The 25,072-nt window shown below is 45.4% G+C and overlaps 1 protein-coding gene across 1 annotated transcript in view; it reads right to left on the bottom strand.

Moving 5' to 3' along the window:
* Nucleotides 1-24,502, bottom strand: part of LOC144153968 (cytochrome P450 4c3-like) — a 37,624-nt gene extending 13,122 nt beyond the window's left edge. Inside the window, exons 1-7 of the mRNA XM_077685769.1 lie at nt 24,055-24,502; nt 9,868-10,162; nt 7,781-7,893; nt 7,555-7,640; nt 4,925-5,118; nt 4,708-4,777; nt 1,471-1,597 (exon numbers count right to left, since the gene is read on the bottom strand). Coding sequence (XP_077541895.1) covers nt 1,471-1,597; nt 4,708-4,777; nt 4,925-5,118; nt 7,555-7,640; nt 7,781-7,893; nt 9,868-10,141 — 864 coding nt within the window. The 5' untranslated portion in view covers nt 10,142-10,162; nt 24,055-24,502. The remainder of the gene's footprint in view (nt 1-1,470; nt 1,598-4,707; nt 4,778-4,924; nt 5,119-7,554; nt 7,641-7,780; nt 7,894-9,867; nt 10,163-24,054) is intronic.
* Nucleotides 24,503-25,072: the final 570 nt, after the last annotated feature.

The following is a 25,072-nucleotide window of genomic DNA, read 5'->3' on the forward strand; positions in this document are numbered from 1 at the left end:
GGTGCACCAACGACAGAATTCCTCATGGAACCTTAACTACTAACGGCAAATCTTGAAACTTGAACTTTCACTTTAAAATATACCTTTACCAAAGAGCTTGAAAATATCCTCGGAACACTTGTGTCTTGCTGCAATGAACTGTTTCCAGAAAGCTGTGAGGGCGACCTTGAATGCGACATATGGTAAGCGCACTCCTCTCCGCTATATACGCAGTTTTTCGTGGACATTATGCTTACTAACCTGTCCACGTGTCCTAAAAACTGTTGTTCCGAGTGTGCTTTAGTTATAATTCACGATTAGTATTTTGCAACCCTCTTACACTATAACACTACAGGACAACCACCGCTGCTAACTTCTTACTTCGTTTGCCGAAAACGCATTCGTATTTTTTTAGGTTATGTTGCATGTGCACTTTTCTGGGTAATGAAATCAAAGACATGCCTGCGTGGACTGGTCGTAATCAACCGGTTTTTTAAGAGCGAAGCTGTTTATAACTAATCGTAATTTCTCGTGTCCGTAGTTAAAATACTGAGAAATTTACAACGGCGCGCACATGAGCGCGGGCATTGGGCGACCACCCGGCAGTTAAAAAACCCAAGAAAATGCCTAGCAATCGTGTGCGGGCCTCGCGACAATCGCATTCTGTCCCCTGCGCCCGTTCGTCAAGCCATGAATACCCACTGAACAAGATTGACCAAGATTGCGGCGACCGTCCGGCAGTTAACACAGCCAAGAAAATGCCTACCGCTCGTGTGTCCGTGCCTTGCGACAACCGCCCAGCGTCCCCGACGCACGTTTGTTAAGCCAAGCATACTCAGGAAGATTGGCCAAGATTAACACAAAAAAAGAACTCCAGCATTCGCCATGGTCGTGGCAGCCCTTGCTTGGAACGAGAAAGACACGTCATAGCGTGCGTCTCTTCGAGGAGTTGTTCAGGGATTATCACTTCCAAAAAAAGGGAATGAGCTCACACTTATAGCAACAATGATGGAGTAGAGGTCGTCGCGGCAGCGAAGAAGAGGCAAATCGGCTACCATTGTGGACTTAAACCTTCCTGATGGCCATGGAGCTTCCGTACATCTTCGGTAACTTCAAGTCTTACGCGTTAGTGTGAACTTCCTTCATTTTTTAGAAAACACGTCAAAATATTTCTACTTGAAAATTTATACAAAATAAAAAATATGGCTGAGCTAGACCCCTTTTTTACGTTTTCGAATGCGTTCCTGTATTAGGAGCACCTTTACTCTTAGGGTTACGATCATTTAGGGAGTGGTGACACTCTACTGCTGCTTCTACAGTTTCATGGAGTCTTCACAAACGCTTTAGTTGCTTTTTGTGCAATCTGTTTATATTTTCTGGTGTACGACGGTATTATGCTGCCTGTCGGACGTAAATTTAACGTTAACTGATAACATACACATCATTAACCATGTAGTTCACTTCATTTTAAAAAAATCGTGACATACAAACCTTTCGTGTGAAAGAGTGCAGCGTTTTGAGGCACTTGTTATACTCCCGGCCCATTGGAGTCAGTTGGAATATCAAATTCCATTGCAGGAGAGGTCTGAAGGCTCGCTCCAGAAAGAGCTCGGCCAGCCTGAAGACGTGTAGGCATTGGTTACGCATACGATTACCATGGACAATGATATTTAGTGCTTGTATAAAAATTGGAGCGGTTTTAGAGCGCCAGTTGTACGGGTGCCGTCAAAAGTACTTGAAACACGGCATCGTAAATTTACAGGAATTTCCTCTTCCGGAAACTGGCTGGCTGAATTGGTGTTCATTTAGGTCCTCTATAACAGAAACAAACTCCCTGTAAACCGGTAATGGCTGTCATAAAACTAGTAACACAAATATTTTTTAATATTTACAAGTCCTTGCTCCAATTACTTATGACCGCACCTGTACATTATTTTAACACAGCGGTCATCACATGGAGGTACCTAGGAATGTACTTTCTTCATCTGGCGACGTTTGGTTGCCAAGTATTTCCAAGTTGTGCTGAATAAACCTATGTCATTGTTTTGCTAGTTTTTGAAACGTAAGTTTACAGGCACGTCTTCGAAAAGTACGAATATCATTTCTAAAATCCCTCCTTCTTCATGTCTTAGGAGCGTCACTTTCAATTCTTGCGAACACCATTAACTTCATTAGGCTATCACGGAAGGAATTGTGTCCGGAGCAGTGTTTATACAACTTTTTTTGCGTGAACGGGAGTTCATGCCCCGCGGGCTCTGGTGATTGTACAGTATGCGCGCAATGAACACGAAGGTGCAAATTGCCGCGTAAACCGTCGAGCACTGCGCATGCGCCCATGCACCCGATACCGCGTAAGGTTAGCTCTCCTGAAAGCAGGGAAAGGGAGTTCGCTCTGTGAAACACTCGACATCAGTCGCGGCGCCGGGCGGCCAAAATGGATGCAACGACTGGAGATCCGCCGATACCACGACGCTCGGAACACGGACATAACGAAAACCGCGGCAGTGGAGAAACATCGTCGAACGCATCTTTTGTGCTTTCATAGAAAGAGCCTCTATGTACATGCAAATTTGACAATAATTTCTTTTTCTTTATGCGATGTTTCTATTTTGCGAATACCGTACTGCTGTACGGAAAAAATGAATGCTTGTTTAATTCGTCGAAAGCCCGTACTAAGAGAAGGCAGGTGTGTGCACTCCACATACTAAATTTTTCTTAGAGTTCCGCAATGCTGCCGTTGGTGTTCATTTCCCGTACGCTCCTTTACTCTCTTTCGTAAACATAACGACACCTTTGACGCTTCTCCCCGAACGTCCGCAATTATGTTGTACATTTGTGGTTCGTATTAGTATTTATTTGTATGGAGAATCCGTCACTCAAAGATACAGAAACACGCAACAGAGGCCGGATTCTCGGATAGCCATTGGGCTATCTGATAGCCGAAGATAACCTCTTGGTACGAAAAAAATGACATCGCCGCGCTATGGATTGCCCCTGAGGCAGGCTAACGTGGGCTGATGTTTATGTTTATGGAGGCGGCAACCCAAAGTCAAGACTAGGATTGTAGAGCGGGGCGAGGTAATCCTATGTTCACGGTGCCAGCTCAGTTTTCACTAAGGCGACTGTTAGAATTTAGGTAGAATTTTTTGTTCTAACTCAGCTACAGGAGGGAGCCTTAGTCATTCCCATTTCATGATAAGCATGGCGTACAAATGTTGAAACCAGAATGCTGGACAAAAAGAGCCCTCAAGATTACATTCTGCCATTCCTTTCTGTATATGGCTGATTGGTGGAGTGTATAGAGTTCACGTTTCAAACGCTGTGGGGCAGTGCGAAAATGAAAAAAAAACTACGAAGTGATGCAATCTTCAATATGGGGCAGTGAAACAGTGCAGTTAGAGGTACGATTATTAGGTAACAATTAGCCACTCATGTGTAGCTTTCTTGTAATTTAAAGCGTATAACATCACAGTTCATTTTGTATCTACCCTGTGTATCATTGTGACAACGAAGGGATAATATAGCGCTGAATAAATATTTACACCCAGACTTCAACAAATATTGAGCAGGAAAGCAGTGCATTTTGGTTAATATTTTTCTTGAAGAGCTCCACATTGTAAGCGGCGGAATTGCACGTGTTGCAAGTTTACTATATCGGATACTTGCAAACAGTGCGCACTTGTTTTCAGAATGCAGTATACCGCAGTGCACTGAACAAGCCATGATCTATATTATACGTGTTTGGGCATATGAATTTGTTTACTAGGCCAAAGGCAGGCAATAATTTTAAGTGGTGATTGTTTGGCGGCTTCTAGGTTGGAATCGCTGCTTGGTGCTGAGTAGTTGGAATAGGGTGAGTTCCAAAATTTCCGAGTTCTGTGTCCGAAATTATACCACCTTTTTACGAGCGTTGACCTTTGTAAAAAAGTGCGTCCCCCTTCCCACACGCCAAGATGACTTGAGAAGACATCGTTTCCCTTAGACAGCTGCAGACTAGCACCTACCCTCACGGAACATTACTCCAGGCCATCTGCCGAACAACATTCACATGGACTTGTCAACACTGGCCGCCTCCAACCCTTTCTCCCATATCGTGTGGGGGTGCCGACAATCACCATGTCCAACCACTCTACCAAAGTCCACCCTGTAGCAGTGGGAGTAGCAGTTCAACAGCCCACGGCCTCAAGACCGGCAATGACGGGTGAGCCGGGCTCGCCGGGGAGCAAAGAGCGAAGGCTTCTTTGACTGAGGGGGCTTCCCACAAAGGAACTCATACAGTTCATTAAAAGTTTGTTCCTCCCACATTCAGTCAGCAATATGTTGTGTCATGTTCTCAGATAAAAAATATTCACGAAACACCGCGGAAAGTTTGCATTCCGGGACCTAAATCTCAATCCAACCCCAACCACCAGCAGTGGATCACTCGCTTGTTCGTAACAGACCCAGGGGTCCAGCATGACCTCTGACGAGGGACCAGACAGCCAGCCGCAGCTTAGGTATCCTGGACTAATGGTGATTTCAATGAGAGGGTGCTCCAACATCTGCACATGATGCCTGCTGACTAAAGATTTATCACTCATTCCTTTTTCTGCTTCCTTAGCAAACCTTTGCTTATGGTTTCCCATTTTTACTTTACTTGATTTTAAGTATTCATAGTGGACGACTTGAATGGCTGTCCGTCGCAAGTGAATTCTCGAAGCAAAGATATACAACAGTGAATGTTTATACCTGTTGACAGCGCTCACGTAGGGATGGTTTTCGTCGCTTTGTGCATTGATGGTGGTTCCCATGATGGTTTCTTAAAAAACAAAGACAGACGATTGTAAACAAATTCGGACACATTTACTACGAGCGCACACTTACAATAAATAACTGTGGAGAATATTTGCAAAGGCATTTCTAAAAAGCGTACCTCATTGCGGCGCACTTGGTATAAATAACTCACCGCATATGGTATCCAAGGTGCACATGGTCACGACAGGGAAGACGTCGAACTTCAGTTTGTCACGGGAGTGCTCTACGAGCTTTTTGGAAAGAATGAATGACTGTGCGTTGATGGTGTTTATAAAGTCATCGAAAATGCGAAAGTGGAACGCTGGCGTAAAGAGACGTCGCCTTGTATGCCACTTGTCTCCAACGCTGAGGAACAGACGTAAATAGATGACGGAAATGTACGAGCACTGTCACAATATTCCAAGAAACATATCGACGCCAAATATGCACAAATTGGGTTCGAAGGTTGTGGTACACCAAAGGCAAACACGGAGCTTAGAAACGCAGTTGTTCTTACTGTGCATCATTCCGATATCTATGATTTGAGGTGAACAGCTCAAAAAGAGCTGATGTCTAATTGCTCTTCGGACGCATCACGAGCCCAGCCTAATAATTGAGAAAGATTGCAGAGTGTTTCCGTACAACGTTTGATTCTTTTGCTTCTTTTGCTTCTTTTTTAGGAACTTTCAACATAGCTACCAAACTGCAGTCTCTTGTAGGAATTCCATAGTTTTATCGATAGACGCCGGTAAGCAATCTTTTCCGGCCACTATATACCGGTCCTTGCTTTCGTTCGGGCCGAAAAACCCTACCCGGATGGCCCCCAGCTATCGCGCATGTAAGAAGTGATGTTCTCGCTGTAACAACCTGTTTTTTTTTTTTTTTTTTTGCTTTCCTTCCTTTCTTCTGTGTTAAACGCTTGTTTGAGCTGCTAGTGGATGGCCTCTCTGATATGTCCTCAAATGGTTATGCCTTTTGTTTGAACACCATAGATTTTTAGAAATTGAGTTGTTTCAAACAATGCACTAGATGGAGAGCCAAATTATGTAAAAACTACATTTCGTAGTTCAAACAACGCTACAACTTTGACACGCAGCGAACGTCTTATTCCGCGGGCGAAATTAGGAATGAACCTTTCTCGACCACTCTTTAGCAGGCTGTCATAATTGTGTTGTTCGCAGCTCTTAGGCGTCAGTGCAGATTTACTGAAATTGTTTTATCAACATTACTATACTCGTCATCGTTGTCGTCGATCTCGTCGTCGTCAGCATTGGCTTTTTTTGTGCACTGCAGAATGAAAGCCTCTCCTAATGAATTGAAATGGGATTTACATTACGCTGACACAATTCATTTCTTGCCACGAACTTTTAACCTCATCCTACCATCGTCTTACCGCTCTTTAGCACTCTTCAGTACCAAACACCGATAATAAAGTTGGCCAGTATATTCGATTATATCCAGTACTGTTTCCTTTGCTAACGTTAATGGCACATAAATGTCAGTTACTGATGTTCGTTATTACAGCACTTCACCCTTGAGGGCAAAACTCTCTTTACCAATACCAAACTTCGGCTTCATTTGTCTCTTCAAACTTTGAGTAATGTTTGCTCAATCCTTGCGATATTGTAGCAGTGGAGATCACGTTGCGTACTTATGATCATTTTCACAAGCTTCTCAAATTTATATCCTCCTGCAGGCTAGGGACTTCATTAGTTTTATACTTTTTCAATATCTTCGTTTGTTTCTGAAACGGCTTACTAGTTTTATTTTGTGTGTCCGCCCTCCAGCTATTCCTGCCTCATTTGTGTTCATTTTACTTGCGTGGCCGTCCCGTATGTCAGCCCTTTATGTTTGCTCCAGAGAAGTATCTTTTGAAGTGTAAACCAACCATTTTGAGCTCGGGTTAATCTGGACGGCAAGTATATTCTGTTGTGCACTTTTATACTTTATTCTCATGTCTAGCTTGATTTTTCTCACCCTTCTGTAACCAGTGTTCTTGCCCTCCCATAGCACTCAAAATACTGCAAAATACCTTATTGGCACATACATTCAAGAAGATACCACTCTTGCCTTCACTGTTACGGCTTGTCTACGTTTAGTTTCTGTCGAGTTTTTGCAAGCATATATTGATTTTCCTGAGATTCCTCCTCTCCGCAAATGTAACCACTATATCGCGTTAGTTACTTTTACATCTAATTCCACTTTTCCACTGGACGCTAACGTGGCTTCTTATCTTCTATATTTACCTTAGTTCCTGCTTTCAATCGAGCACTGAGTGTTTACCTTCTCTATTGCTAGTTCCACACTCTCCTGGGATGCTTTGACAAGATTTTCTCCGTAATTTTTCATTCTGGATTACGCTTCCAAGTCTTCACACTTTCTTTCACTTTCTCTCCTAAATTTCTCGACGACGAAGACCATGATGGTTTCGCAAGTGCCGTACGATTTCTGCTCATTCTCTGCTATTTTATACGTGGATGCGCAATGATGCCCCTAGCTACATTCTCTGTTGGTATCTTCGGCGGGACGAAATATGTGCCCTATTCAAATAATTACAGCTCTCACCTGTTCTGCTATTGTTGTGAAATTCTAATATATCTAATTTCATGCCTCAGAGATTCCCCACAACACAGTGGAGCTGCGTCTTCTTGAGTTCATTTGACAAACGTTGCGAGGGCCTAAGCTCCAGCTGCATTAGGACAAGAATAACAACCGGGAAGCTGTGCTTAATTCGTTATGAACAATGAGCATGCAAAGGAAAGTGGAAATCAGACGCAAAAATTCGCCTATTAAAGGCCGTACCTGGTGATCAATCCTGTTCCTAGCCAGCTGTGGAGCAATTCATATCCTTTGCCTTTCGCCAAAATTTTGTTGCTTGAAAGGACCTCCTGAAGCAGGAATTAGAGATTTTCACGTAGCACATAAAATCATGCGACTTTTTAGAATTACGCAGTGACGCCATGCTGTGCTCTGACCAAAGGATACTGCATGAAATTGTATTAACACATATTATCACATGCACACTTACTTCCACATACTCTGCTTTGTAAAGTACCATCACAGGTGTGAAGCCGCGCATGGTTACGTGCCGGCCAAACCTCTGGAATATTGCATGGACGCCTTGGACTGCGGCGAACACCACTGGAAGCGAGAGAGGGCCCGTGTGAAGTGAAGCATTCAATTTCGTTCTCCGCTGTCGTATTTTGAAAATGAAACAGTTAGTAATGTGCGACGCAAACATGGGCAACAGAAACAGCTCATGGTGCATCGTGAACATTCAGATGAACGTGCGGCCATCTCCGTGATGTTTGCAACCACACTCGTCAATACCTTGTGACCAGGATTGTTTTCTGGAACACATGCGCTCCAAAGCAGAGAGTGCGGCATTCCCTGCGCACCTTCTTGCCGACGTGCCTGTTCTGTCGTTTCTTCCAATCATGTCAGCAATAAATGAACGTGGTGGCCAGTATTCCGGCAACAAAAAAAAACGGAAATATTTGTCGACGTAGGGATAGGCAACCGGCATTATTACTTGTTAATCCTGAGATTGCCTGAAACGTGTGAACAATATTTACAGCGAAGCTGGTAATACCACTTTCCCAGCCATTTCTTATATCTGTATCTATGCAATGCTTCAGAAACTGCGTGAAATCTCGTAGACGAGACGAGAAGAAACTGCCGGCTTCACGATTCCGAGGAAGACACGCCACCCATCCACCGCAACAGTTGGCACTTCGCAATGGGTTCTCAGCTGGGAAACGTTATCTGAAACGCTGAGAAATGTATATTTCGCTACCAAATAGATACAAATTCGCGAAAAGCTCAAACGTTTCCCCATCAACTTTAAAGAGGTGATGCGGAATCCTCACACGAAGAAATTTGATGCCAAAAAAATCTGTTGAGGAAGCACTGTACCAGCTTCTTGGAGATATAGAGTGCCTTATTGCTTTTGGGTAATGGTAGTGGCAATCGCTATGGTGCCGAAAGCAAATCCAGTCACAATAAGCACCGCGCGCTGCGGGTAAGTGGACCGAAGAAAAGATCTGGGATCCTGCTAGATCGTGCTTCGGGAGGGGGGGGGGGCAATTACTGGTGCGTCTCGTTCTTGTCTCTACCATGGTAAGTGCTTATGCGTGACGCTGCTTATGCCTGTTTAGAATTGTCCTAAAGTGATGCAAACTATAAGGATTAGCGCGACGTCGCCGTTGATACCATTACAGGCAACCTAGCAGTCGGAGATATTGGCCTCTGGCTCAAACACCAGACAGTTGTACCTCAAATTCTCTGTTGGTCATATTAGGTGAGTTTTGGGAGGAGTATGAAACGAAAAATCTTGCGGACATCGTTGGACAAAATATCTCAAACAGTGCGTGCTGCGCTGTGAGTGCGCAATCTGTGCGAGCTTTCACACTTGCAGTGTCTGGAGTACCGTTCGATGGCGCTCTCGAAGAGAGGTAAATGCACCAGTAGAGTGCCGTACGACGACATTCGAATTTTAAGGTTAGACTAAAAGTGAAAATATGCTGGGGACTAGAAACTGATTAGGAGCCTCTGAAAATTTCTGCATCTGATAGTTGCAAACAGGATTATCGTGAACACAAAATATAGCCCTTTCAGAGGCTCTATTCAGCTTCATCGGCGAAACACCTGTTTTATAGCAGAAAACTGCTTGCTGTTTACGTTTACTTGAACTCACCATGCCCACGAAAACAGAAAATCTACCCACCACCATAAAAAAGCGGGCGAAACGTTCTGCGTTCATGTGCAGTCAACAGCTGTATTTCCACACTGGTATAGATTTATATTTCTCTGGGGCGAAATGTGGAAGGAGGCACCCTTGACTGGTTTGTTCGGGTGTTTATCGTTTTTTAACCCTTACCTCTTAATAAACTTTCTCATGTGGTACGCTAGAGTATTAACGTCAGGGCGCTAAAGCCGCATTTCGTATTTTAAACAGCATCCGCCAATTTTGAGACTTGTGGTGATTTCAATATAACGCGCTTAAACGTGCCAAAAATGTTGGCCCAGTTATTTGCATACAATTTGCACACAGATTTCTCGTAAAACAGGCTCTAACGGAAAGTATAAAAACAACCACCATATATCACAACTCACTTGGGCTGAATCCGACCTGGGACGCAGGCTGCCTGCAAGCCCTTACGACAATCCACTGGAATTGAAATGGGAAATGCTGCCGATACTGCGGAAGCCCTTGTATCTGCTTGCGCTTGTTGAGGTAGACCATCCGGGCTACCCAAATTAGAGATCCGACCAGTGCGGCACAACAGGCTGCCGTGGCAAGGAACATCCTGACTGCCCATGAGGCCATTTGCGACCAGCTGCCCGACGCCAGCAACATCGTACTTGCGTGCACCGATGTTCCCATCATATAACCACAAGAGGAAATTTCCTGGAAAAAACAACAAGGAATGCGTTTATTCTCAAGATACATGGCGACCTAACTTTCTCGTGATTAGCCCCCTCCCTTAGGAACTCACTTATTGGCAGAACAAAGTGATGCAATTTATGTCCGATTTAACCACAAGTTCACTTTACAGGCATCTAATCATAATCTACCCTGTTAAGTGTCAAACTAAAATAATCATAACCTTTACTTTCCAACTTCTACCCTCCGCGGTGGCTCAGTGGCTATGGCGTTGTGCTGCTGAGCACAAGGGATACGTGTTCGATTGCCGGCCGCGGTAGCCGCTTTTCTGATAGTGGCGAAAAGCAGAAACACCCGTGTGTTTGAGATTTCGGGCTCACGTTAAACTCACGTCAACGCAATAAGCACTACAATCAATACACAAAGTCATCAAAAAAGCGCGGCACTTGTAAATGTGTAGAAATGACGTGGGGGATAAGAATTCACGTTGACTTTCTGCGGAACCTCGTGAATATCAGTGTGTCCACACTCTAGAATAAGTGAATTAGACAATTTTTTCGAACATTATCTGGACACTTTAGCGACAATTCTCTCAATAGGACACTCTTTACAAAAAACAATGGCTCGGGTTTAGTCATTGGTCACATTGCCAGAACGTTCCTGCTTCTTTAAAAGCGCCACTACTTCAACCATATAAACGTGCCGCCGCAGCGAGAAAAATTGCTGTGTCAATAAATTGCCTTCCAGCTCTCGATTTTACCGTAACAAGAAATTCATATTATGTGGTGATGACATTATGTTGTGAATCGTTAACACTTTTGATGAGTGTTCGAAGTGCTTTACTGAGGCAAATTCAAGTCAAATCAAGTCAACTTTATTTCATGAATGGTTACAGCAACAAATAAGGGAGGAATAGAAACCTAGAGTACCCACCAAAGAAAAGCTATAGGCCTACTGAGAGTAAAGAATTAGTTATAGGGCCACTATACAGAAAGACCAAATATAAATCGACATATTTTCTTAAAATTAGGCGCTTAGATTTACGTGAAGGCCACCTCTACAGTGAGGTTATGCGCCCAGGGGGACACATAATTAAGGTGTAATTATTGATGTCGGTGGGTTAATTAACTAAAATTGATTAATTAACTTTTTAGTGGCTGCAGTAAGCAGGCATGTTTGTATTGAAAAGTTCGACGCAATTATGTTTCTAAGCAGTCAGCTTTGGCAGAATTCTTCTAGCGCATCCGTACTTCGAGATATCGAACTGCGAAGTTTAATTTCCGTTCGCACGATTACGCATGCTAGACAGCGAAGGCCGGCGCAAGGCTCCTCCCTTTTGCTCTGTGCTTCGACAGCGGTTCCGAGTACTGCAGGTTGCGATAACGTCAGCCAAGAATAAATGGGTGCCAGTTATCACTTCTGCCTATGCCTGCACCCCGTTGTCAAACTAAACACCGTGCACAGCAGGCACGTCACAAAAGGGAGGAGCTTTGCGCCGGTCTTCACTGTTTAGCATGCGTAATCATGAGACAGGCAATTAAACTTCTCAGTTTGATATCTCGGAGTACGGATGCGCTAGAAAAATTCTGCCAAATGAAACTGCGTAGAAATACGACTGCGTGTAACTTTTCAGTACAAACATGCCTGCTTACTGCAGCCACTAAAAAGGTAATTATTCAATTTTAGTTAATCAAGCCACCGACATCAATAATTGCCACCTAATTATGTGTCCCCCAAGCGCTTAACCTTACTGTAGAGGCGGCCTTTACGTAAATCTAAGCGCCCAATTAAAAAAAAAACCTGTCGACTTAATTTTGATCACCCTGTATACGCCCATACATTCATGTGTGTTGCAGTATGCATGCGCAGTAATTCAGGGAGCTGAACACAAAAAGTGCGTTGGGCATCTCGACCACCGAACTCGTAGCAACCGTGCAACACAACGCCGTTCATTTCTCTTCTCAACTCATGGATAGTGGTGGGGGTGGAGGACGGAACCTAAATATTTGTGCTATAGAACTATTTCACGTACAAGTCATGTTTTATACGTGCACCACTATTTACAATGGACGATAATAACTCAGTAACTGCAGCCAGAATTCGACAACTCCATTGCCCTAGAGAGGTGGTTCCTGTGGCTGAAAAGATGTGATCTATTTTATTTTTTAAAAACTGGCTCACTAAGAAACATAAAAACACAGCAGCTATGTAAACAAACCTTCTCTACATCGCCCGTGTTCAAGTAAATTGCGTAGTTGCCGCTGAAGGTAACAATGTGGGCATCTAAACAGAGGCCATCGCACGGTGCCTGTCAGTGTCGTGGTCTGTGGGACCAAGAGGGCGGAATTTCTACTTTTTCACCGCATTCTTACGCTGGCTGCCAAAGTGGCTGCCAAAGTGGCTGCCAAAGTGGCTGCCAAAGTGGCATCATGCAACTGGGCGTTTAGTCAGAAAGTGGCCTTCAAAGAGACATAAAAACAAAATGCAACGAAGCCTAATTTGAAAGAACCTGCCTTGGGTAGCTCATGCTGATGTATTGCAGCCAGAAATGTTCTTTTTAATTTAAAAATGCAACAAGCGGTGGAAAACTTCAAATTTTGCGCTGCGTGGATGTATTATGGCAGAGGTGACGTGTTACGGGCAAGCATAAAAACACAGTTCTCAGTGCGTTAACTCAACGTTAGCATTCAAGTTATACAATGGGAGGGAACCAGATGACTAGTTATAATCGCCTTGTAATGTTTCTTAGCGCTAAATTAAGTCGGCGGCCGTCAATCACAAAAAGTATGTGACGTTCAAGCGAAATCACGAGGAAGTGTTTGGGGAGTCACCACTCCTTGAATTGGATTTTCTTTAATATCGACAATTTTTTGAACCCTGCGGTAAAATTGGTATCTATGCTGTCGGGACAAAGCCGTCCTAATGAATTAAACTTGCATTTCCCTTTATGGGGACGAAAAAAATCTAAACAAAAAAGGAAGGACTAAACACAAAAGAACAACAAAAGAAATGACTTAGGAGTCTAAACACTAAAATCTCTCTCTGGCCATGGCTCCGTCGGTAGGCCGAGAAGCACTTGGAGTGGCAAATTAGTAAATTGAGAGCCAGAGTCCGCAATGCATGTGTGCAGACCGGATTGGAAGCCCCAGCGCATGTCGGCGGGGCACAACGCAGAAATGCTATTAGGAAGGTCACAAAAGCGAGTAATGGTTCTGTTTTTCGTGTTCGTCATCTGAAGCGGCAACTTACGGCACCTAACTCAGACGTCGATTCGATGACCATTCCGCTTTCCTTTACGTTGCCGGTTATGAATAACGAAAGAGAGTACAATGAGAACCAAGGATGCCAAGGGACATGTGTGAGTTCAAAACTAAACGCAGGGGCAGGACCTCGGGCCGACGCAACTCCAAAATAATTACTAAACCAGTGTACACCTTAAGAACGGAAACGATGATGATGATGATGATGATGATTGCTATTGGTTTGCCCTTTGAAGCGGGGTGATGACCTGTCATCTTACCAAAAAGGACTAATATTCCCATGTTTCACACTCTTGGTTTAATACTAGCGCTGCTTAGGGCAGGCACAAAAAGCTTATTAGGCACAAAATACTTTTTTTTTTCATGTTACAGGTGGTAACTGTCCTAGGCAATATTCCCCTCTCTGCTTTTCGTCCACCAGCATTCTAATCTTCTTTTCGTCCCCTCGATAGCCTTGAAGTTAACTTCCTCTGTGATACCCTTAAATCCTAGGGCTTCTGGAAGCCCAATATTCCCTTCATGTAGACTTGGATGGATACCCTCACATTGTAACACTATGTTCCGCATAGTTTCAGTTTCTTTTCCGCAGACCACCCATACCCCATCATTTTGTGAATACTTCCCCACACAACTCTTAGTTTGCAGGCAACCTGCTGTAGCCTCAAAAAGCAAAGCACTGCTGTGGGAATTATCGTAGAAATTTTCCTTCCTGATGTTCAATTTCTCAGCCCTGTACATCTCTAACGACGTTTTAGCTTCCATTTTTTCCCTCCATTTATTCGTTTCAATGTGCCTTGCCTCTTTTTTGGGTACCTTGGCTGTATTTGATTCTCCACTGTTCTTTCCGTATTTCACCGTTAGCCTTCTAGTCTTTCTTAACAACTGCGTGTCCACGCCACGGAAGTCCACGTGTCCACGTTTCTTAACCACGGAAGTTCCTGCTGTGCCTCATCCCCGCAACCAGATGTTACTCCGCGCGGCGCAAGTAGTGCGTTACTAGCAATATTTTGAACATAGCCCGAGTCGTTTCCGTGATTTCTTGAACTTAATATGCTTATAAATTACTGCATCGACGACAAGCAAACTATGTGAGGAAAGGCAGACGATATCACGGATTCATAGCCAGGTCTTTTCAAAACACGCGTGCCCGTTGACATCCAGGTCAGCCACTTAGGCGGACTGATACCGTACATGATCGAGCTACTGCCGTTCATAACTTGTTACCGAGTGTATATTGAACGCACCAAGTGAGTGTGGTAATGAAATGCTGCAAGAGGTCGTGGTTGAGAAAGTTCATGTAACCGGGCTGCCACACGATAGCATCGTGACTAAAAGCCCCAAATCAGATTCGCCATGCAGCTACGACACTTTACGCCTGCTATCCGGGTTGCCATGAGAATATTTAAACCAAAAACAAAAAACAGAAAAAACCGATAATTTAGGAGCAGCAGCGTGCAAACAGAATTACTGAAGATTTTTTGCTTCCGAGCAAAAGGCCAATTCACAGTTTGCGTTTTTTTTGCACCATTGCAGGGGGATACGGCCGGCCACTTCCTGACACCATCACATAAGGTGCTAAGCCTGTCCACCCTTCCTTGACGCCTTGTAATTATGAAATCCGCAAATAGTACTCCCGTCAGCCGACTGCATGCACGCGAGAAAGCAGTGAACATGCAACTTATCTTGGACAAAGAGCTTGTCATTGCAGGATAATAACAAATCTTTTTAATAAAAATTGCTCTTAACAAGCATTGAAAATTACTTTAGGCGCAGGTAGGGTGGGACGCTTGGAGACTTCGCTGATGTTCGGTGGGCGCTTCTTGTCGGGCTCGGCGGAGACGGTGACCTATCGCACACTGACACCAAATAAACCGCACAAGAACGTCACAACTTTATGACCACCGGCCCAGTTTTTTTCGTGTCGGCAAACGCATTTTTTATACATCAACTTTCGAGGCTACGTCAACGAGACCACGAGGTTTCGAAAATGGCAGCTTGCACAACACGCCCCGTAAGATTACCCAATACTCCGAACACTATTGCATAACGCTCGTGGTTGTGGTGTTGGGGGTTGTTGTGTGGAATCAGGCGGGGTTAGCCTGGCTGGATGTGCCGGCAATTGCTCCGCACACGTTCCTCCTAATTAGTCTATGTTAGGGTCTTTTCACCGCGAGTTTGCCAGTTCCGAATCCTGAAGAAAGCTTAGTAGAAGGCGCGACACGTCTCTGCGCAGCATCTAATGACCCGTTTTGAAGACGATGTTGTCCAGGGTGTTGTGTGGGGCTGCCAACTTTCGAATCGCTGAGAGCAGTGCAGTCCACTGGGCATCATGCTCTGGGCAACACATTACATACTGGTGTACACCCCCTATCACTCGACATGACGAACACAGAGGCGATCGCACGAGGCCCACCTTGAATAGCCATGCTGGGGTCTTTGCTGAGCCCGTTCGGATGCGGTACAACAATGTTGCCTCCGATCTCGTAAGTCCCTTTGTGACGCAAGGCGAATGATAGGGATCTCCCAAGGACTTGAAATGTTCTACGATTATTCGCCTGAAGTCGTTGCAGCGATCGGCCGAAACCTTAACAGTCGGTGCAAATTGCAGCGCATTCCATGCAAACTGATCAGCGGTCTCATTGCCCTTGATGCAACATGGAATAGGTTCTATTGAAGTCGCACATTAAAACCCTTGCTGCTGAGTTCTTGCACAAGCCGCAAGGAACGCTGAGGGACCCTTTGTGTGGGGATCCCACGCTGCAAAAGTTGTAGTGCTGCTTTTGAATCAGTCAGAATTACAACTTCCTGTGGGGTATATGAATTAAGTTTTTTCAAAGCAGCCGCGATGGCAATGGACACCATGGACGTTCGGTGGAGGACACCACATGATCCAGGCGTGCTGGCCAGGAAGCGGGGTTATTAGGAACGACTTACGCCGCTGCCCTAACCCCTCTGTGTGGATTGACTGAGCCATCCGCAAAACTTTCAAGGTGGTGGTGGTGAAAAACGTTCTTTACTGAGCTGAAGGGGTAGGGAAAGGGGTGTGGTGATTGGGATAAAAGTTCTCCAAATGTTCAAGAACCAAATATCTGGATGCTTCCACTGGCGTGTTTCGCTTGACTCTCATGTGAGGAACATGTAGCTGACACTGAAGGCTGTGGTAACACCATGGCGGCATCGAGATGGAAGTTTCCCCGGCCACTGATTGCACAATATTCTCAGAGTGTTAAGAGCAGTGTGCGCATGAGAGGCCGTCCTTGACCGAAGCCGCCTTATTTTTGCTCTTCCAGCACTGGTTTCCTCTAGACGGATTACCTGCGTCAGTAACCTATTTGACGCCATCAAGCGGAGTGTAGCAGACTGGCTCTCCCGTATGACCTTCTCGTTCGCCGCTCCCTGAGGAGCTCCAATTGCTATCCTCAACGCTTTCCTATGCAACGCTTCGAGGCGCTCATACTGGGATTCTGAAGAGGAGGTCATAACGTTCGTGCTTCCCCGAACGAAGATGAAAAAAATAAGCCCAGTTCCACCCAGTGTGAAATCTGTGGAAACAGTGGAGCTCTGGTTCTCTTGTGACGGCAGGGACATTAATGGGAGAGCGGCAGTGCAGTCGCCGTGAGACTTCTACGATTCGCGCAATGAAATCGGCAGCTAAACGTCAGCGGCTGGAGGCTCCCTCTTCCTCCCCGAGTGAGAGGGAGGGGAAACGCCTCAGGTAGACCCCTGCCACAATTATCGGTGGGTCCTACCCATGAGGAATGTACGACCTACAGCAGACGGACAAAACGACTTGAACTGAAACAGCTATGCTCTCAAAACAGCCAATGCACTCGCCATTTGTACAAGTGCGGCACGCACACACACAGCTGGCTGGCGCCGCATCTTTTCAAAGTGCTACGAGTTGTGCCGCGCCTCCGCCAGATGGCGCCACGGGTCCCGCGACCGAGAGAAGTCGCAGTGAAACATCCCCCTCGCCAGGGGCACGATCAAATGCAGAGCATTTCCGGGGGCGCACGACGTTAAGTAGTTTGCGTTACGTTAATGTTGTTGCACTTGTGGAAACTGCTGACGAGAGAGCGCTCGTCAGCAGTAATTTGAATGAGTCGACGATATAAGGCGCGTTCGTAGCGTCCCATTCTGTGTCGGCTTTGTGGCGCAGTGGGTAGAGCACCATGTACATTGCGTTCCGCCCGCAGGGTCGAGGGATCGAAACCGGGCGCCGGATAGTATTTTTTTTATATAGTAGGGAGGGTGCGGACTACGGACGTCAACGCGGGTGACATCGTGAGTTACTGAAATGCTCTGCATTTAAAACAATGCTTTGACTTTTCCAAACTGTCACGATTCCACAACAATGATAATGCACATTTTCTTCTTTTGCGATTTTTAAGAAACCTGTAAATACTGCGCACAACTACGTATACGAGGACACATCGCCCCAGAATTCGAGCAAAACTCAAACCTACGCCCATACACCAAACTTCGCCCCCTTCCCTCTCGCCCACTGTGCAGGACGCACCGTACCAGCTCCTGTTGGTTGACAGAACAGTCGGGGCCAAGGCGGCGCACTGACGCACATGACAGGTGCCCCACTCCTGAGAAAACATAACAGCTGAAAACAAATTTTTTTAAGTGCACAGCACTTTAGGGGCACGGCTTATTCCCCGTAGCTCTTCCGCTGTCACGATAATTAGCCATCACAGTCGCATGGCGTCAGGCACCCAAGAATAGGCTTCTAAAAGATACACGCTTTTACCTCGATCCTTCCAGCCAACAGTTCAGACGATACTCGAACAAGAGATCTATATACGCATAGCCTGCATTTGTCATACATGTCTAGCGAATAAAAAAAAACTGCAGGTACATTAAGTGGAAATAAAGTTGCCGCTGTAGACGAACAAAACGCGACACGTTCAAAATGGAGCGGAAAGGCTCCAGCACGTGCGAAATAAGCAAGCACAAAAACACTCCGGCTCGAGCTGTTCCAGGCCGAACATGAAATAAAAGGTGAAGAAAAGGCTAAAGCTGTCCCAAGAGAAGGCGTGCGAGTATAGTGAAGGCGGGAAACTTGAATTGCAGTGAACAAACCTTGGTTAAATTCATCGAGAGGAGTGAAACGTATAGTGGGATAGTGTTAAAGGGGTACCGAAAAGCGGAGAACGACGCCGCAGCCAGTATGGTGAATCCCTCTTTGCCCTTGCGACCGCTTTCACGTTGAATGAAACTGCTTAAATTTTTTAACCCTCTCAGATTCCGCCTTCTGTTCCATACTGTCCCACTACAGGCACACACGAAGAATATACCCCCCGCCCCACCCCTCCCTCCCAACACACCACGCCACCCTTTATCGCCGCCTGCAAACTGAAACCTTCTATAATCACCCCATCCTACACCACATCTCGCCGTCCCTTTTCCCCTACAACTTCCCGCACTGTCACATACCTTTCACGACTTACCACCTTGTTTTCTCTTGTCCTCACCACCCTAACCTCATCCCATCCCCGAACCCTGAGCAGTGGGAGTCCGAGCTGACCAGCTCAGCACCAGAGCGACAGCAAGCCCTGGTGCAACGAGCTCTGGACGCAGCTCGGACTCGCGGCCTCCTGGACTTGGGAGGCTGAGCACATTGTGGTGTGCACAATAAAAGTTTATTTCTCCTCCTCCTCTCAGACGCCGCTCGTGACTTCCACCTACAAAAATTGTTTTGTTGTTTTACGCTCTGCATCTCACCAAATAAGATGAGTTGCCCGGTTACTGACCCCAACACAATCTTCCACGTGCGTGTATATTTGTGGGATGTGCATTGTTCCGCTATTTTTAGGACCGCAATTCTTTTGAGAAAAGGAGGAGAAAGTTGAAAAAGTTCACCCTCTGAAGCCGTCCCGTACGTCGCCATTTTGTTTGTTTACGGGTGCATTAATCTAACTAGCTGCCAAATGGCCGTAAAATCTTCATTGTTAGACGCAGGATACAAAATTATGCTAAACTAGCAAAAACTTCCAGTTTTGGTATTTCTTTTTGTAAGAAAACTGCAGGATTGAAATGTACACACCAGTATACTTAGCGTTTGAAAGGGTTAAAGCAAAAGCTTTCTTAGTGAGGCCGGTGGCGCCATAGACCAGTCGGTCGACCGAACAGCTCTGATAAAGATGGCTGGTCACACGGTGCGCGCGTAAAGCCGGGCTTTTTCCATTGTGTCGATACAGTTGCTGTAAAATCGCGAAGAAGGAACGCTTCTAGATAACACAATACAAGCATCGACCATGAAGAAACAGTACAATAGTATTCCTTTATCTCAACAAACCGCGTATTAATATACATTTAGATGGTTCGTAGATGTGTCGTCGACTGGGTTCGTTGTTCGTTTCCGATTTGGGTCTTTGGAGGTTTGACGACCGATTGGACCAACTTTCAGCGAAGATTGGACGCACTGTTAGAGAAAGTGTTGACGCAGTTTTGACGCAGTTTTGATGTTAGAGACCTTTCGCGCTTCCTTCTCTCAAAATTCTTGAGGAAGGGATGGCAAACATTTTCTCTCCATGTGAGCGTCAAAGCTGCAAGTAGCTTATCGCAACCAAGAACATACTGCAAAGATTAGCTGCTAAGTTGACGTCCCTGTATCACAAAATTATAATGAAAACTAATGAACAATTCTCATGAAAAAGGGAAGAGCTTGGCATATCTCGTCAAGCGAAAACCTCCTTTCGGGCGTTGGTGCCGAAAATCCTGTTGTCCGAGACATGAACATCCAACCAACCCCCCCCCCCCCCCTTCTTACGCGCATAGTGAAGCGGTTCGGCCAGTGACGACGCCAAGTAGCCGCAGACGCTCGCGGTCGATTCCTTAATCATTCGTAAATGGACCGTGATGCAAATGGGAACCCTATTTCCCTGCGATGTCAAGATACGCGTGCGCATCAAAGGAGAGCGCTGCTTGTGACGTCGCACTCGGAGTTCGTGCGTGATGTACTCTAAGTCTTCCATCTGTGTTTCACCTTTTCTACATTTTCTGTCACGGAAGAATGGCTTGGAAGTAGTTTGGAAAAACAAGGAACCTAGACTACCAGCAATACGCCAGAGTAACGCCACAAAGTTCACCTCGTACACGACGACAGGCGGAAAAATAACTGAGACAACATGAACCTGAAGTAATATCTCGAACGGGACGCACAACTGAGGCAGCGCGAAGTGAAAGCCGAACGTCGCCAGCGTCAACAAGAATGCAAGGCCTTAGGCGTGCCACACCTAACAAGTCTAAATGTGTATGAAATTTCTGCGGAGGAGCTTTATGACAAGAATCTCATTGCTACCCGCCAGAAATGACGACAAAAAGCAAACGGACTGGCGAATTGCCTTCAGTTGCGTGCCGGCGACTTCTTTTTCTGCAATCTAGCCCGACGGCATGCTAAATAATAATGCCCGCATGGTGGGACTACAAATGGGAAATTTTGAAGGAGCAAATACATTCGCGATGGCTATGAATTTGGCTACGTATTGCAAACCCGAAGGTCCTGTTTTTATGCCAGCCAAAACGTGCTACTTATTTGCGGCGTTTGCTTTCCAACAGAAACATTCCTCGATTTTCAGTATATTTCAGTAGTCATTTGTTATTACGACACAGTTTTTGCACTAAAAAATACCTGGCAACAGAGCCGCAACTCCGTTAGTAAACTACCGAGCACAGCTAATGACTCCCATCAGGTCACAAGGTATACCTCGTGTAAGCAGTAGCACCAGGTTCTCATCTATATAAGTTTGGGAAACTGTGATTTTAAACTGCAGTTTCAGAACAACTTGAGAATGGGTCAGCAGTGGTGGTGAAACCAGTAATCAGTCATTCCTTTGCACGAGGCCGCTGGTAATGTTACGTGGGTAACACTTGTTTGTTGCTACGTTCAGGGAACCTGACGAGTTACTGTACGAACACACCCGCCTGCGCTGCGCTCAAATACGCGGTTTGGGAAACACGAAGCGAACGGCTGTTGTTCCGCTTTACGTGACCTGGAAAGAACAGGAAGCGTCATGTGAAGCTGACGCATGTCTGCAGACGCTTCTCACATGCTGTGGTGCAATGGAAGCAGGACAGCTAGCCGACATAAAAATTTTTTCCCAACGTGTCTGTTCCTTCTCAGTCAGAACGTTGGATTGGTAGCCGCGTCGGTATTGTATCTGTGATCTTGGGGGAGTTTTCCCAGTTTTGTATGACCGCCCGCATGTAACAATTCCACAGAGTCTGCGTTGCCCGTGGCTGTATTAGATGAGTCATAATCTTTAAGTAAAATAACAATTATTTCTGGATCCGTTGTGCTCCATAGCCATTTTGAAGTTTGAAGTTTAGTTGTTTCTTTGTGAAGCGAAAGAGAAAAACGAGACAAAAGGCCACGAGGCCTGACAAGCTCTGTTGCCCTTTCCTCTACATCCACCACGGGCGTTGTATATTTCTTCTGAAAGAAAATAAATGCCCGGGTTTTTCATGATGCTGCTTTGAAAAAAATCGGGTGCTTTCGATACTGCGATACAACCGCGTCAGTGTGATAAGTGTTACTTTTTCTCAGCGCGCCATTGAAAACCGGCCGCCATTGTTGGTAGCTTGGCGTGCGTTAGTCACCTGCATTGCTGCGCGCGACCTACAAAGCATAGACGTTGAAAGCAAACTGTTTTGGCCTTGTGAGAATGGTAACTAGAGCCGTAACCACTGCCTTGTGTCCGCTGGTAACAGGGTGCAATAGTGAGTTCATACATTAGTGAGTTCAGTGAGTGATCAAGACCAATATCGTGCTTCCCAGGCCTAAGAGAAGAAAACAAATTTAACATGTATTGTAGACTTTGCATGCACTGGTGCCAGACACGCCAGAAATAGTGGAAGAAAAAGAGAAAAGGGTCATTTTTAAATAGACAACAACGAAGAAACACGTCCAGAACGTATAGAAGTCACCCTCACTAGCTTTCGCTGTCGCGTGCCAAATTTAAATTATTATTTGCACCGCTCTAATCTGGCCCCGTCGCCGTTATGCGCCTTTTGCGAATAACCAGAAACAATCGACCATTTCTTCTTCTCCTGCCGACGGTTCTCCTCGATAAGACGAAGATGCTTAGAAAGTACATGCAGCCGGCTAAACCTCCCGCTGTCTGCTACAGTTATTTTGTCATTCGGGGCGAAGGAACTGGGATTCTGCCACGGGGATCTTTGCAGTGCGCTGCACTCATCCATCCTGGAATCAGGCCGTCTGCCGTGGTAGACATCATTTAGCCCTACTGAATTCCCTTGTCAAGTATATGCGCGCCCGGCTCACTGCTTCGTCTGTACCACTTTCTTCGTGTTTCTTACTTCCAATTTTCATTAAATGGTGTTCGTTTTTACCTTTTTTTATTTCTTTCTCTAATCTCCTTACTTTTATTTCTCTAGTCGTCTACTGCTAATTCATCCTGAAATTTAAATATTTTTCTTTCCTTACAAAAATTACCTATTTTTTTCGGTAAGGCGCCCATTTCCTGGCCAATCCCCCTGAGTGGGTACGCGCCATTTCACTGGAACCACCACCACCACCACCACCACCACTTGGAGAGGCGAAACGAGTGATGCCAAGAATTCGCTGCAAGTATTAGAACGGTAATGTCCTTAATTGAAGTGCCTGCGTAAGGGCTAGAACTACACTGTGCATGTGCTCATCTTTCGTAAGTGACAAGCTCAACGGTTATCTTGGGTTATTTCATAGGAATAAATTATACCGCTATACGTTATCATCCTTCGCTGTATGTACCTCTCAAGCTGATCATCGCCTGTGAATTTGTTGAGCATGCGATCACGGTTACGTGTAACTTATCAAAACAGCCATTTACGTTCCTTTCCAGTAGAAGCGTGCGTTTAAAAGAAAGAAATAAAATGACGCTTTAAGCAATCAATATTAACAACGTACCTAGAACACTAGCCGATGCCAGGAAAAACCCAGCTTCTCTCGGGGAATAAAATTTGGGGCCATGATCAGAGAAGCTCCGGTGATCCCCTCCTAATTTTTATGCGGCCTTGTATTGATGGCGTAACAACATAAAGAAAGATAGTGGGAGAGAATTAAATCTCGAGTAAAGTCTTCAGATGGCAGAATGTTCGACTAAGATTATACCGGATTGCTTTAAAACATCGTTCTTAGTTAGGCGCATCACATACAGCACCTTGTGAGCGACCAATTACATCTTTCTCCAGAGCGGCATTTATATAGCAGGAGCAGACGCAAGATTGAAGAAAACTTGCCAAACCACCATGCTCTCCTTTTTTTTGTTGTTTTTGCAATTGCGCCATAACCGAGTGTATATCGAGCCGTTAAGATTGGGCTTAAGTTCAGAGGTTCGTAAAATAGGAAGTCATTTTGAGATGTATCCCTCGCATTTCAATAAAAGTATAATCTTCGCGCATTTCGGGCAGCGACGCAAACAAAAATCCTTCACTTCTCATCGATAATAGCGGTGGAACTCAACAGCAGCCTCACCGATATGTTTACCCCTACAGCGATCATTACATTGGTGCTAACATGTAGATGTGCTGCTCTACACCCTATAAAACTCAGCAGTGAAATTCGATCTCTCACATAGAGTAACAATGTTTTTCTTCTACCTTATCATAGCTATCCGAACCCCAAATCTCGCGGAAGCCAGCACTCACCTGACAAGGGTTAGTGGCATTGAAAATGCATCAGGACATTTCCACTTTGCGAGGGGCACGCAGTCTGTCTTGAACTAGAAGTAGTGCACGATGAATACGCGCATAGACAAATACTTCACGGGAAAAATGGCGAGGGGCGGCGACGAACTGCGACAGATCCTGCTCGCAACTCGTCCACACATCGACAACGGTGCTGTTAACAGAAGGAACTCCCGCGCGCCGTTTCCAACAACGCTGGTGCCGCTACACGGCCTTGAGGCGACCTGGGAATTGAGCGCGCGGCCTGAAACCTCGTGGAGACGTGGCGAACGATGATGCTTCACGAACATGTGCGCACGCAAAACTTACTATGTCAATAGGCCACAGTACGGAGTGATAAAAGTCGAGGCATAGAATAGGTTTTCCCCTCCCGCTCGTCGTTTTCTCTCCTATCTGTCTTCTACTTCTACTAGCAGAAGCACGCAATACGCCAAAAAAAAAAAAAAACGAAACTCACCGTTATAAGTGCAGGCCTGTTAATTCGGCCTTGGTACATAATAGCGGACACTGGCTCTGATTACGGAGAAGTTACGCTATTTCTTTCGGCGAAGGCAAACATTTCACTTAAACCCCCCACTGGGTGTGTCCTATGAAGTTTACCTCAAAACGCCGAGATGTAACGGGTGCCTGCATCTGTCAGTCTTCCTTTAACTGCTGTGGACATTTTCTTCAAAGAAGGGAAACAGTGCAAGTGTTACCTTTTTTGTCTGCTTCCTGAGCTACGTTGACTCAGAATTATAAAACCCTTACAAACATCACGCCTACTTACCAAATTTATTGTGAGAATTGGGATTTCTTTAAACACGATACGGATTTTCTCCTGAGCAATCTGGGCCGCCAACTTTCTTTGTTTTTCGGGAAACAAATAACGTGCTATAGTTCAGGAAAATATGTACTTATCGCTCTAACGTCTGTGGAAGTCCGACAAACTAATTATTGCAAACGACAACCAGCCAGTATGGCTTTCTTTTGGCATACG

This window comes from Haemaphysalis longicornis, unplaced genomic scaffold, assembly GCF_048455015.1.
Source record: "Haemaphysalis longicornis isolate Haplotype H1 unplaced genomic scaffold, Haemaphysalis longicornis Haplotype H1 scaffold_9, whole genome shotgun sequence".
NCBI lineage: Eukaryota > Metazoa > Arthropoda > Arachnida > Ixodida > Ixodidae > Haemaphysalis > Haemaphysalis longicornis.